The sequence below is a fragment of the Macaca nemestrina genome, chromosome 1, assembly GCF_043159975.1.
Source record: "Macaca nemestrina isolate mMacNem1 chromosome 1, mMacNem.hap1, whole genome shotgun sequence".
NCBI lineage: Eukaryota > Metazoa > Chordata > Mammalia > Primates > Cercopithecidae > Macaca > Macaca nemestrina.
This window is the reverse complement of record NC_092125.1, coordinates 84604136-84619330: the sequence shown is the minus strand read 5'-3', so window position 1 is coordinate 84619330 and position 15195 is coordinate 84604136. Positions and strand designations below refer to the sequence as shown.

General features: G+C 47.4%; 1 protein-coding gene across 1 annotated transcript in view; it reads left to right on the top strand.

Annotated features, from left to right (window-relative positions):
• Positions 1–8940, top strand: part of LOC105478612 (poly(ADP-ribose) polymerase 1) — a 47004-nt gene extending 38064 nt beyond the window's left edge. The window contains exons 16-23 of the mRNA XM_011736108.2: positions 1771–1893; positions 2483–2611; positions 4006–4104; positions 4887–5039; positions 5970–6097; positions 6884–6945; positions 7937–8051; positions 8397–8940. Of these exons, the coding sequence (XP_011734410.1) occupies positions 1771–1893; positions 2483–2611; positions 4006–4104; positions 4887–5039; positions 5970–6097; positions 6884–6945; positions 7937–8051; positions 8397–8478 (891 nt within the window). The 3' untranslated portion in view covers positions 8479–8940. The remainder of the gene's footprint in view (positions 1–1770; positions 1894–2482; positions 2612–4005; positions 4105–4886; positions 5040–5969; positions 6098–6883; positions 6946–7936; positions 8052–8396) is intronic.
• The last annotated feature ends 6255 nt before the right edge of the window (positions 8941–15195 follow it).

Genomic DNA, 15195 nt, shown 5'->3' with positions numbered 1-15195 from the left:
ACTAAAATTCACTCATGCTCAAGTCCTACAGTCCACCCTGCAGAACCCATGGAGGAGAAAAGTTGGCCCTGCACATCTGTGGGTCTCGCATCCTGAGATTTTTTTGTGGGAGGGGGGATTTTTCTTTTCTTTTTCTTTTTTGAGACAGAGTCTCGCTGTGTCCCCCAGGCTGGAGTGCAGTGGCACAATCTCAGCTCACTGCAACCTCCGGCCCCAGGTTCAAGCGATTCTCATGCCGAGTAGCTGAGGTTACAAGCATGCGCCACCACGCCCAGCTAATTTTTTGTGTTTTTAGTAGAGGTGAGGTTTCACTATGTTGGCCAGACTGGTCTCGAACTCCTGGGTTCAAGTGATCCGCCCACCTCAGCCTCCCAAAGTGCTGGGATTACAGGCATGAGCCACCGCACCTGACCTGAGAATAATATATTTTTGATCTGAGTTTGGTTGAATTCTCAACTGCAGAGCCCACAGGTGTAGAGAGCTAACTGTATTTATTGAAAACATCTGTGTATAAGTGGACCTGCACACTTCAAATCGATTGTTCAAGGGTCACCTGCGTTGTGGTTTTTATTTTATGTGTCCTTAAGAGTTAGGCAGAGTTTATTGTGCAGTTACTAGGAAGTCATCAGATGGAAACCTTTCATTCATGTTATTTCAACATTCTTCAAGCATCTTTCAAGGTCTCCCAGTCCTGGAACCTTCCAGCTACATCCCGGAGAAGCTGGAGGGTTCCGCTTATGTTTGTGGGTGGATACAGGCTTGGCCTATAGAAAGAAGGAAAGCACACGGGAAACAGAAGTGGGCCTAGGCAGCGGGCTTTCTGGCTGGTGCTGGAGAAAAGGCCCTGAACCGGATCTGTCAACTCCAGTTACAGCTGGCTCTGAGCAGTGAACGTCTCTCCTTATTCCTCACTGACTGAGAACTTGCAAGGCTTTCCTCAGCCCCTGCTTCTTCCCATGCCATAGTCTTCAGGTAGAAGAGCTGGAATAGCATCCTTACCCATTTCCAGAGCCACCTGGGCAGCACAGATGGAAGTTGTACGACTTGGTGAAGTCCCTGTTACAGCAAGAAGCAGGCGTGGGGCTTCAGACCTGCTGGGTGCCACTTGATACCCCCTTGACCTTCTTGTGGTCACCTAGGCTGTCTGCCAAATTCCTGGAATCCCAATGGCCCCACTCTTCATCTCTGTGCATTTTTTGCACACCCTTTACATATAGAGCACCAAGTGACACTGGCAGTAAGTGTAAGGGTTGCTTAGCCTTTCTGTGCCTGGCCACTTCAACCTCCAGGTACAGTAAAAACTAATGCCAATGAAGGTCAGTGGAGACAAGGAGCCTGACTGAATTTTATAGCAATGGGCAACTTCCTCCCAACATTTTATTATGAAAATGTTTCAAACATACAAAAAGTTGAAGAAATTTTACAGCAGTAGTCATGAGCCCACCACCTAGATTTTACAGTTAACATTTTGCATAGTTGTGGCGGGGTTTCAGATGTCTGTAACTGCACAGTTCTTTGTACAAATGAAAGTTCATGGGAGAAGCCCATTGTGTTGAGCAGTGCTTTTAGAGGATGGAGGTCCTGTGCTGCTCAGTGGTGTAGCTTTAACAGGAAGGTGGTCTTCTGGTCGTTTCCCATGCATCCTGGCATGTGCACATACCACGCTACTTCTGGACCTGCTGCAGCACCCACCTGCTAGAAGAGAAAGCCTGGCCGGGGGCTCGGAGCTGCTTCGTCAGTCTTGTGTTCCTTCTGTCCCCTCGTCTCCAGGCAGTGTCTCAGGGCAGCAGCGACTCTCAGATCCTGGATCTCTCAAATCGCTTTTACACCCTGATCCCCCATGACTTTGGGATGAAGAAGCCTCCGCTCTTGAACAGTGCAGACAGTGTGCAGGTACGCAAGGGTTCAGAAGGGACTGCAGGTCTGCTGGGCGAGGGTGTGACTCCCTTGCAACCGTCCCTCCCCATCATGATCCCCGAGGGCAGCGCCGATGCTGGGAGGGCCACCTCCTTGCCCTTGTTTTGAAGTTGGGTTTCTACCCACACTGATGGAGGCAGAGCCATTTTTCCTGCCTCTGTTCCACCAAATCCACTGGGGAAAGAGCTGTTAGAGAGGGAGAGCCTCTCCCTCATAACAACGTCTTCCTCCCCATTTTCCCTCTCTGCCTTTTAAGAGAGCTCCTGGCTCGGGAAACATTTGTCTGAAGTACCTTCATTATAGGTCCCAAATGTCAGCTTGTATGAGAGGAAAGACAGTTCTTCCACCTCTCAACTCCCCCAGGCCGCAAGGCCTTGTTAGCATTCCAGGAAGTCCTTAGGAGAGCTCACTGTGTGCAGCAGGTAACAGGCTGGCCCTGACCAGCAGGAAGGTTTGCCCTTCACTGTGTTGAACGTTCTCTGCATGTAGGTTTTCTCTGCCACCTGGGTGAGTCTATCTCACTCACCACGATACCTAAGTCAGGGGCTTGCTTTTGCTCCTCCAGGCCAAGGTGGAAATGCTTGACAACCTGCTGGACATCGAGGTGGCCTACAGTCTGCTCAGGGGAGGGTCTGATGATAGCAGCAAGGACCCCATCGATGTCAACTATGAGAAGCTCAAAACTGACATTAAGGTAACAGGGTCAGGCCTTCCTCAAACATTTAACCTCATCCTGAGAGCAGCGGTCCCATACTCGCATGTGTGTTAGGATCTCCTGGAAAGCTTGTTAAAACACAGATGGCTGGTGCCCAGTAATTTACTTTTCTAACAAGTTCCCGGACATGGCTGCTGGTGGTCCTTTGAGAACCTCTGGGCATTTCACATGTAGATAATGCACCTTGCTTGCAAGGCAGCCTTCCAAGCCAGCACCTCAGCTTGGCATACAAATTGATTTTTGAGGGTCTTACCAAAAGTTATTTTTTTTTCCCCCTCCTTAATCTAGAGAGGAACTCTGTTTTTCTAAACCCTTGTGGTGTGAACTTTTAGAGGGCTTATTACCGATGTCCATTTCAGAAGTGGAAATGCTTGATGGCAGCTCTAATAAAAACACAGTGCTTGGGTTCATTTTTCTCTGGAGCTAAAGTGGCCTGTGTTGGCACACACAGTCTCTGAACACCCTACTTAGACCAACAGAGGAGGGATTTTTGCCTCAGCTTCTAGATGGCCCTGTCCTTGAGCCTATCTCCACGCTCATGTGCCCCATTGTCCTCAGCCCATTCCCTGCAGTGTTGCAGGGGTTCAGGTGGGCTAGTGTGTTGAGTCTGGTACCAGGTGTTTACATCACTAAAGAAAGAGCCTTTGCTCCTTTCCTAGGACAAAGGGTAGATCTGTGAGTCCAAGCAGGTAAGACGCCACATGTCACTTATTTTGCCCCTAGAGCACCTTCCTGATGGGAAAACTGTGGGGGTGGTTCTTTGTGAAGGGATTCTTATTCTCTGTTTACAATTCTGAAGACTTTTAATTAAAAGACAGTGAGGTAGACCAGCATTCCTAGGTTTTCTGAACTTTGAATATAAATATGAAAATAAAACATAACTAGTCTCATCTATAATACTCAGGTTTACTTAGCATAGATTACGTCAGCTATTTGACAGCTGCTTGTTAGGCTTGTGCACTGAGCCAGGGATAATTTTAATTGCACATCATAGCTGTGACTTCCTCTGGCCCATTGTGTTTTAACTCATGCTGAGCTGGACTCTCTTCCAGGAGCCAGTTGCTTGTTCTGGAAATGCCCTGCTCACTGACAGTGAGCCCCATATTCCAGCTTCCCTGATATCCCAAAACATAGAATTTTAAGACAAAAAGGAACCCTGAGCCCAAGTAGATGAAGAGGTGGAGGCTCAGGAAACTGGAGCCACTGGCCCAGGATCTGCCCAGCCCACGGGCCTGGGACACAGGCTCTCGGTCATGCCTGGCTTCCTTTGAGGAGTGTGGTGTTGAGCTGTGCATCGACTGAGCCTGAGCATTCCTCCTCTGTAGCTCTCCTGGGGTCTCCTTTCTGCTAATCCCAAGATTCTCTTTACCCAGGTGGTTGGCAGAGATTCTGAAGAAGCCGAGATCATCAGGAAGTATGTTAAGAACACTCATGCAACCACACACAATGCGTATGACTTGGAAGTCATCGATGTAAGAATCCCTTCTTCCCCCACTTTCTTCTGTGTCCTGCCAGCTTTTCCCTGCCCACTCCTCCAACCTGGGCCTGGGTAGAAAAGAGCAGTTTACTTACTTTAAATAATCCAAAGAAGTGACTCATTTGTTCAGCAGAAAAATTAGTAGTCTTTTTTTTTTTTTTTTTGGGCATGGAGTCTCACTCTGTCACCCAGGCTGGAGTGCAGTGGTGCAATCCCAGCCCACTGCAACCTTTGCCTCCCGGGTTCAAGTGATTCTCCTGTCTCAGCCTCCAGAGTAGCTGGGATTACAGGCATGCGCCACCACACCCGGCTAATTTTTGTATTTTTAGTAGAGGCAGGGATTCACCATGTTGGCCAGGCTGGTCTTGAACTCCTGACCTCAGGTGATCTGCCTTCCTTGGCCTCCCAAAGTGCTGAGATTATAAAATTAGCATCTTATACAGTAGTTTGGGGATGGCTTTTTATTATGTTTTAAAGGACATTTCCCATCCCCAAACCTGGTCTCAGAACGTACAATTATCAGAGGTCTAAGATAAAGTTCCTCAAGTGCACATCTGCTGCACAGTAATACTAACTAGCAATGGCTGGGCTCTGCTGGGCCAGACCTTGACCTTCCATCCCAGCCTTGTGGAAAACATTTTCTGCATTGCAGCAGACCTTAAGTCTTCTAGCCTTAGGGACAGCCAGTCATTTCTCCTGTGTCCAGTCCTATCTTTCAATCAACCAGAGTAACAAATGGCTTCTTTTGTCCCTCCCTTTGTTTACTACTACAACCAGATCTTTAAGATAGAGCGTGAAGGCGAATGCCAGCGCTACAAGCCCTTTAAGCAGCTTCATAACCGAAGATTGCTGTGGCACGGGTCCAGGACCACCAACTTTGCCGGGATCCTGTCGCAGGGTCTTCGGATAGCCCCGCCTGAAGCACCTGTGGTATGTGCCTGGCCTAGTGAGGGGTGGGCAATACCTGTCTCTGCAGGTGTCTCCATAAAGAACTTTGAGTAAGAGGCCTAGTTGGCTTAGGGGGATTCTGCCAGACATCCTTCCTTTAGGCCTTCACCCTTTTATCCTCCTGACCCTGATCCTGTCAGGAGTTTCAAACACAGTTTCTGGAACAAAGGAGATAGAGCATCCAGGCCAGGGCCTGCTGCAAATGCTAATCGGGTGTGTTGATGAGCAAAGAACAGACACGTGGCTACAGGCCAAGCTGAGTCCAGGCCTACCTCTACCACTTCCCAGCCGGGCCACCTCTTGAGTGTCAGTGTCTTCAGCAGGAAAACGTAGTGATAAATAAGTAAGGCTTTACCCAGACACGAGGGGTCGTGATGCCACCTGCTGGATTCTAGATGGGTCCAGCTGGACAGGGCCTTCCAAGCCTCTAGTTTCACAGCTGTAGAACGAGGAGGAGAGTGGTTTAAATGATTCTCTCTGGTGCTGTGCAGTAGTGTATAACGGGCAAATGGCCTACCCTTTGTGAACCTTGTGTTTCACTTACAAAAGGGAATAAAAATACCAGCCTGCGTTCCTTGGGTGTTGACAGGCACTAGTTTAAGTAACATTGATGAGCTCATTCCATCCTCACAGCAGCTCCATGAGATTATGTTCCCCACTTAAAAGAGGCAAGTAGAGTCCAGAAAGGTTACATAGCTTCTTGCAGCTCCTTGGCACCTGGCAGAGCTAGGATCTGAGCAGCCTGGCTTGTGAGCTAAAACTTTGGTGTTTCCTCAGCATGGGCATTGTGAGAATTAGAAGTGATGGATTGCAGCACTTAGCTGGGTGGCTTGCTCATGTTGGCACTCAGTGAACAGCTGCTCCTAATTTCCCATCAGAAGATTCTCAGCTGTCCCTTTTCCAACCTTCCAGACAGGCTACATGTTTGGTAAAGGGATCTATTTTGCTGACATGGTCTCCAAGAGCGCCAACTACTGCCATACGTCTCAGGGAGACCCAATAGGCTTAATCGTGTTGGGAGAAGTTGCCCTTGGAAACATGTGAGTAAACCTGGCTCTGGGACCGATGGCATTTCATGGGGACAGATGGAATGGGCTATAGGCAGAACTCCCTTTGGCTGGGAGAGTGGAAATTCCCCACTACAGTTACTGGACCTGCCAATTAGGATTCTTTTCTTGTAAATAACAGAATCCAATTTAAGTTAAGGGAACAAGGGAGATACAAGGATACTTCAGGAAATGCAAGGGCAGGAACGCAGCCAGGCCTCCAGAGCTGGCAGCAGTGTCTTCTCTCCACGGACTGGGAAGCAGAGAGATTGAGTTGCACAAAGGATGATCCCACATGGCCTCCTCCTCCACTCAGCAGTGTTTCAATTTTCTTAGACCAACCCAAATAGAACTGGAATCTTAATCCCACTTCCAGATTCTCCACAGAGAAAGATCTGATTAGTCCAGCTTGATTTGGACATCCACCCTAGTCCTGTGAACTGTAACCAAAAGCACAGGGTCATGTAAACGGCCAGGGGTCTGGGGACTGTGGAATGTGGACAGAAACCCAGAGCTGCCGTTCACCACTCCATATAGGGCCTTTCCTTGAAAATGGCCCCATAGCAGTGATCGCTGGGCACAGACTATGTTCAGCCGCAACCGCAGCTTCAGGTTCTGGAGCAGTTCCAGAAACTCGGGAGGAAGCCTGAGCAGTTAAGATGGTCTGGGTTTTGTGGGCTTTTATCTCATCTCTATATCTGATCTTATTCTCCTAATCAAACTGTTGGTTTTGAGAGCACAGTGTGAAAGCCTCTTCTGAGCCCATCCTCTTTTGAATAGGTATGAACTGAAGCACGCTTCACATATCAGCAAGTTACCCAAGGGGAAGCACAGTGTCAAAGGTAAAGTGTTTCCAAAGCTGCTGCTACAGCCCAAGGCACCCTGGACAGCACAGAACGGGGGGCTTGCTGTCCTGAGAAGGCTGCCTTGTGGCTGGCCGTCAAACAGCTGGAGATTCATTTTATCCTTTTGGGGTGTGTGTGTGGTTGTTGTTGTTTGGGGGTGGTAGTGGTGGTTAATATGCTGCAGCTGACCGTGATTGGAGGTTCGTTTTATTTATTTTTGTAAAAAAAAAAAAAAAAAAAAAAGGCAAGCTCTATAGCAGGAGGTTCATTTTTAAAAACAGTTCTCTCTCTGTGGCTGCAGCTGGTATCACAGATGCCCCAGGAGAATCTTGGTGCAGGCACCAGTAACCAGGTGCATGGGTTTGGGCTTTAACCTAACTTGTAGCTACAGCATCTTGTAGCCTGGAGCATCTTGCATTGCTAGAATTTGCAGCATATGATTTAGAACTTCCCACTGCCTGGTTGAAGTGGCTGCTTTGGAATTCTGTTAAGCCAAAATGTGACCCTGTATGGAGGGTACTGCCACTGTTCTCATGAAACTCAGTGAAGGTTGATGCCCTGGAAACCTTGATTTATTGCCTTAGTTTTATATCTGAAGAAAGATAGAGCAGAGCATGTCTTTAAAATAAGCACGAGACTGGGTGCGGTGGATCACCTGAGGTCAGGAGTTCGAGACCATCCTGGCCAACGTAGTGAAACCCTGTCTCTAGTAAAATACAAAAAATTAGCTGGGTATGGTGGCAGGTGCCTGTAATCCCAGCTACTCAGGAGGCTGAGGCACGAGAATTGCTTGAATCCGGGAGGCGGAGGTTGCAGTGAGCTGAGATCATGCTGTTGCACTCCAGCCTGGGCGACAGAGTGAGACTCCATCTCAAAAAGGGAAAAAAAAAAGGCCACATGGACTCAACATCAAATAGAGCTCATCTCCCTGGAACCTTTGCCACATCTGCTCTCACAGTTCATGTCACTTGTGACTTCTGTTTTTCAGGTTTGGGCAAAACTACCCCTGACCCTTCAGCTAGTATTAGTCTGGATGGTGTAGAGGTTCCTCTTGGGACCGGGATTTCATCTGGTGTGAATGACACCTGTCTACTATATAACGAGTATCCTTTCTTGAGTATGCTGTGTGAGCACAAAGGGATGTTCTCGAGCTACAGAGTCACTTACATGCTGTCAGATTACCCAGGGCAGAGGAGGATTAGAGGCTGTCCTGTAGTCTGTCCCATGGTGACTGTTTCCCTTCCGTGGTCCCTCCCTGTGCATAGCCTGGCTAACAAGGTATGAGCCTTCCCCCAGTTTCCAGAGGATGATCTCCTCTCCTCAGTCTGCCTGAAGAAGACTTAGAGTGACTTTCAGGCTGGCACTGAGCGTCCTGCCAGCCTGGGGGAGATGAGGCACATGTACCCTCTGTTGTATGACCGTTGGCTCCTTAACAAGCTTCCCCTCAGGTACATTGTCTACGATATTGCTCAGGTAAATCTGAAGTATCTGCTGAAACTGAAATTCAATTTTAAGACCTCCCTGTGGTAATTGGGAGAGGTGGCCGACTCACACCCGGTGGCTCTGGTATGAATTCACCTGAAGCGCTTCTGCACCAACTCACCTGGCCAACTAAGTTGCACATGGATAGTGCCTGTACTAAACCACCTCAGAAAGGATTTTACAGAAACGCGTTAAAGGTTTTCTCCAACTTTTCAAGTCCCTTGTTTTGTGTTGTGTTTGTGGGGAGGGGTTGTTTGGGGGTTGTTTTTGTTTTTTCTTGCCAGGTAGATAAAACTGACATAGAGAAAAGGCTGGAGAGAGAGATTCTGTTTGCATAGACTAGTCCTGTGGAAAAAACCAAGCTTCGTTAGAACGTCTGCCTTACTGGTTTCCCCAGGGAAGGAAAAATACGTTTCCACTCTCTTTTCTAAGTGTTCGTCTTTAGTTTCGATTTTGGAAAGATGTTAAGCATTTTATTTTTAGTTAAAAATAAAAACTAATTTCATACTATTTAGATTTTCTTTTTTATCTTGCACTTATTGTCCGCTTTTTATTTTGTTTGCCTCTTTGTGAGGGGTGTGGGAAGACCAAAGGAAGGAACGCTAACAATTTCTCATACTTAGAAACAAAAAGAGCTTTCCTTCTCTAGGAATACTTGAACATGGGAGCTCTTGAAATACGTAGTATTAAAAGTTTCATTTGAAATTCTTGACTTTCCTATGGGCACTTTTGTCTTCCAAATTAAAACTCTACCGCCAATATACTTATCCAAGGGCTAATAGTAATACTCGATTAAAAATGCAGATGCCTTCTCTATTTGTGTATTGCGTGTCTGCTCTCATTCTGACTACAGATATGGTTAATCTTCACAGTGCAAGGTCCCAAGAGACTTTGGGGGGATTGTTTCTACCCAAATCTGTGAAACTCCAGAACGTGCCAGGCAACAAACAGCATTGCTCAATGGGAATGCCCCACCTAAGGGGCAGAAAAACAAGCACCAGGCATAGGAAGACACTTTTTTTTTTTTTTTTCCTCCAACTTACCAGATGCATTGTGGTGATCAACTCATCCTGCTCTCCGGAGGACTGCCTTTCATACACCACATTGCCTCATACAACTACTCTACATTTGAGAATCATACTTAAAGGTTTACATTTCAATTGCCTGAAAGCCAGGGCCAGTGTCTTATGTCACTTCTGACCTTTTACAGAAGGGGACAAGTGAGGTAGTAGCTCACACCTGTAATCCCAGTGCTTTGGGAGGCTGAGGTGGGAGGATCATTTGAGGCCAGGAGTTCAAGACCAGCACCTTTGACCTGGAGACCCTCTCTCCTGATTATCCAGCAATCCAGGCTCTGGGGCTCCTGGGCTTCTCAGTATTCTGCACTCTACCTTTTTTTTTTTTTTTTTTTTTATCAGCACAGAGAAAGGCAATTACCCTCACAGTACCTGATTAAACAAAGTATTTTTAGGTTGGAGTGATTACTTAATGGGTTCCCTGTAATCAAAACTGGTTTCTTTTTTTAAGGAAGATTTCACATTTCTCAATCTATTTTCCTTTCAAAAGAGAGAAATTAGCATTTTATGTTTTAGTTTACACATTCTGCTTTTCTCTGTTCGCTTTTAAAAAATTCAAGTCCTGGCCAGGTGCAGTGGCTCATGCCTGTAATCCCAACACTTTGGGAGGCCAAGGTGGGCCGATCACGAGGTCAGGAGATGGAGACCGTCTTGGCCAACATGATGAAATTCCATCTCCACTAAAAATACAAAAATTAGCTGGACATGGTGTCCACCTGTAATCCCAGCTACACAGGAGGCTGAGACAGGAGAATCGTTTGAACCCAGGAGTCAGAGGTTGCAGTGAGCTGAGATCACGTGTGGTGACAGAGCAAGACTCCGACTCAAAAAAAAAAAAAAAAATTCAAGTCCTATCTCAGGGTAGCAGCTAAAATGTGAAAATTTAATTTAAAAATTAAAGCCAACCTTGCATAGAAACTCAGGGTGCTCCATGAGAGAAGCGAGAGGAACTGCCCTCTGCCCCTCCTGATGAGCTGCCCTCCTCCTGCCTTTGTGCCTGGAAGTGCCCTTGGCCAGCAGTAGTTGCCCAAGGCATTACTAGGCTGACATTTCAGAGCACACTGTTCCACGGCGGTGCATGCATACATCTATAAAAGATGCGCTACGTACACAGTAGTGTTTTAGCCAATGTGCTAGCCAATGAATTCTGCATCCGTGGTTATCTCTTGGCTACACAAGAGATGGAGAACCATTCCTTCAGCATCCCAGAGCACTAAGGCAAAGCTGCTGTAGAATGATTTGCGGGGAACTTTGCCTTAGGGCAAACCTCAAGTACTGCTTTTAGGAATGAAATCTAATTGGTAGCCTTGCCCCTGGTGCGTGCATAGTATGTACTCAGCTTAACTGTTTACACCAAAAGCCTGGAAGTTGTGCTTTGTCCTTTGGCCTTCAGAAACCTTGTATCTTAACTGTTAAGATCTGCACATTGGGAATCATTCACCTCTGACCTGTTGGGCTGGTTTTATTCCACTCTATAAAGTACACCCAGGTGCCTTAGGAGTTCACATTTCTCAATGGTGTCATTGCCTTTCCCTTAAATTCTGTTTTGACTCCTTAGAGATTGGTGGTTGCTTTTTTTTGAGGCATAGTGTTTCCACCATTTCATAAGGCAGGGCCTTCCAAATTGAGTCTAATTTGGGGCCATGGGGGTTTAGGGAGGTCTGGTACAGTGCTTAGCAGCATCCCACTGCCCCTCACTTCTGCCATTCAGCCTCGGCATGGAAGGTTAGACGGCAGCTTCCCTTTGGCATGTGCCAAATATACCCATTTGTGTGGTTTAAGAGGTCAGTGTTGGTTTTCTGATTTCTCTTTACTTTTCCCTAGAGTGGGTCATCTAGGTTATAAGAAGATATATTTTAGAGACTTCAAAAGTAAAGAAAATGTGGCCTGTAAACATCTTCCTCCTCAGCGAAATTAACCCGTATGTGAAAAATGTTGCCTGCTGGACTAGGGAACAGTGCTGGTGATAGAGACAGCTGGTGTGTGTCCTGTGGGTCATGTGGACTCACAGCACTCAATGCCACCCACCACTGTGGCATTCTGTATAGCTTTGCTTCTGATCAGCGACCTCATTCTGCAGCAGAGTTCAGCGTCAGGCTTGCACTTAGGAATTAACTGGTTTTGCCACATGCCCCATCACCCAGAAATGGCCTAAATGAAGAGTAGAATGGCTCGTGATGGTGCCAGTTGTGAGACAACATCCTGAAAGGATAGGATTTGATCTTATGGATGCAGTAGAGTGTTGAAATCAGAGACCAACCTGGTGTCTCCCCCTAGCCAAAGCACATGGGTCTGGGAACCAGTCGGTGAAGTGGGAGTAGTTCCTCTTGCTGTTACCACATCTGATACCCCACTCACAGGGCTTGTGTTTGGAGGTCTTAGTCCATAAGGGAGAGATGCTTCTAGGGGACACAATTATGGTTTCATTGACTTAGAAGATGAGGCTACCACTTGGCTGTTTGGGGCTCCTCCTTGTACCACTGAAGCAATGTGCGGAGGAGGGGGGTGACCTTACTGGCAGGAGTGACTGATCCTCATTACCAAGGGGAAAGTGGGATGCTGCACAGGGAGACAAGCAGGACTATGTCTAGAGTCCAGTAGATTCTCAGGATGTCTTTAGTGCCACCATGTCCAGTGGTAAAGGCAAGGGGAAGTACAGCAACTAAAAACACTGCAACTCCAAAAAATGACAGCACTGTGGAAAATTCAGACCCTTTAGGAATGAAGGCTTGGGTCACTTTAGTCAACTGAGGTTCTGGCTGAGGGCAAAGGAAATAAGGAATGGGTACCAAAAGGAAAGTCACAGATGTCAACTATAGTTTCATGACCAATTATAGAAAAAAAAAGACCAAAGCAGCCAGTTAGAGGGGCAGAAACATTGCAGGTTTTGGATTTTGCTTTTTTGTTGTTTTGTTTTGTTTTTTTTGTTGTTGTTTTTTTGGGGTTGAGACAGAGTTTCACTCTGTTGCCCAGGCCAAATTGGAGTACAGTGGTGCAATCTCGGCTCACCGCAACCTCCGTCTCCCCGGTTCAGGGAATTCTCCCGCCTCAGCCTCCCTAGTAGCTGAGATTACAGGCACGCTCCACCACGCCCGGCAAATTTTCATATTTTTAGTAGAAGTGGGATTTCACCATGTTGGCCAGGCTGGTCTCAGACTCTTGGCCTCAAGTGATCCGCCCACCTCAGCCTCTCAAAGTGCTGGAATTATAGGCATGAGCCACTCCGCCCAACCGAGATGCTGCAGTTTTAAGCCACAGAACAAGTCTAGCCGAAGTGTAGGGCTTCTGATGATGAGTTACAATGGCTCTACGTACACTCAAATTGAGTTCTTTCTTATAGGGTACCTATAAATGTGTACGTCACATTTGTACCGCTAAATGTCTTGCCCTTTAGTTCAATGGATTCTGGATTCTGAGGATACTCTTGGTCCTTTCCAGAGATGAAGTAAGGCAGGGGTCAGGGCCTACAGGAGGGAATGCCTATATTCTTGGGGTTGTCTGAGCCAGGGCTCATGCCTGTCTGGTGCTTTCAACCAAACCTCTTTCTCAAGGACTCTGTAAAAGGAACAGGCCATTCTGAATCCCCCAGATCTTGTACCTCCCTCTTAGAATTGTCTTTAGAGTGTGTGTGCTGATTCCCCAGAAGGACTTCGTGTTGTTCCTGACCTCTAATAAGTGCTCCATAAATCTTAGCCATTGTTGCTAAAATCCCGGAGTGGTTTTGCTTAAGTCTGAATCCAAAAAGGAAGCTCCAGGTAAGAGGAGAAACTAGAGAACAAGACACAGACCATCCTGTGCTTTTTCTATGCTGTGAAACCATCACCATGACACTGGCCTTCCCTCTCAGTGTGGCCTCCCCTCAGTGTGGCCTCATCCGCCATGTCCCTGCCTGTGGTCCCCTTAACTGTGAAGTGTCCAGCCTCTCCGGCACTTACTCCCAGGCCCAGCTCCACTTCAGGCAGGCCTGCTGGGGCTCAGAATAGCCCAGCTGCTGTCTCAGCAGATGGCCAGGCTAATTTTAGCCATGTGATACCCAGGGACCAGGCTGGGCTTTTTAGATTTGAATAAGCCAGTGTACAACTTTGGTTTAGAGCCAATAACAAAGTTTGGAGTTGTGATCTCTGTGTCTGCCTAGCACTTTATAAGATTCCAGAAATACAATTTTAAAGGATTTGTTTCTGTGAACCAACAAGAACCCCAGCTATGGAGCCAGCAGGCAGTCAAGCCAGCAGGGTGTTGATGGAGGGTGGTAAGAAGCAGATGGTGGCACCAACTCCTGCCTCTTCTCCCTGATGACAGGCGGGTGGCAGGGTCTCAGTATCCTGGGTGCACTGTGCTCTCACTGCTCCCCTGGCCAAAGTGAAAGAAGGCAGCAGCCAACTCAGCCTCCTGGAACATCCTCTGAACCACTCGTGGGTGGCAGGCTACATCTTCATGCTGTGGAACGACTGTGGTTGGGAAGAAATCAGCCAGATGCCAGCAAGAACCTACTTTGGCACTTTCATGTGCAGTCCCTCGTGAACCTAATGTGAAGCAGGCAGATGTGGAAACAGGCTCAGAGATGTAAGAGGTCCCAACAGAGGCTGAGACAGCCAGGTTAACGTGTCTTTTCCATTGTGAGGTTTCTTCCTCATTCTTCATATGTGAAGACTGCCTTTCATCCCAGTTCTCCCAAAGAGTTCAGGGACAACACAAAGTGGCTTGGAGAAGTGGCCAGAGAAGACAGTAGAATGAGGAGACCAGACTAGTCATGCTTCCTAAACTGGGTCCATGAAGTCTTAAAAGATGGTTTGGGTGGTCTTCGGGGAATCTGTTTGTCAGTTGAGCTGCTTTCAGCTTAAAAAAAAATAAAAGGAAAGCCAAAGTAACTGTTTAAACAGTAAGGATATGTCATTCACTTTTCAAGAAGTGGGATCCAGGCATTGTGGCTCACACTTGTAATCCCAACACTTTGGAAGGCCAAGGCAGGAGGATCGCCAGAGGCAAGGAGTTTAAGACCAGCCCAGCAACATAATGAAACCCTGTCTCTACAAAAATTGAAAAACTTAGCCAGGCATGGTGGCGTGTGCCTGTAGTCCCAGCTGCTAGGGAGGCTGTGGTGGGAGGATCGCAATCACTTGAGCCCGGAAGTTCTGGCCTGCAGTGAGCTGTGATCACATCGCTGCACCAGTCTGGGCGACAGAGCGAAACCTGACTCTAAAAAACGAACAAGGCCGGGTGTGGTGGCTCACGCCTGTAATCCCAGCACTTCAGGAGGCTGAAGTGGGAGGATCACCTGAGGTCAGAAGTTCGAGACCACCCTGGCCAACATAATGAAACCCCGCCTCTACTAAAAATACAAAAATTTAGCCAGGCATGGTGGTACGCACCTGTAGTCCCAGCTACTTAAGAGGCTGAGGTGGGAGAATCGCTTGAACCCAGGAGGCAGAGATTCCAGTGAGCCACTGTGCTCCAGCCTGGGTGAGGCGACAGAGTGAGACTCTGTCTCAATTTTTTTTTTAATAAAAGTTTTTTTAAAATTGACCCTTGCAGGGTTGGTTAATTCTGCTTCTCTGTTTCTCTTGGCTTTTCTTTTCATGGTTGCCAGATGGCAGTTGGACACCTAGCACCACCATCCAGAGGCAGGAAAGGAGAGTTACCCCCTCATCCTTTTCCAGGGAGGAAAACTTTTCTCCATTGTTCCCAATAG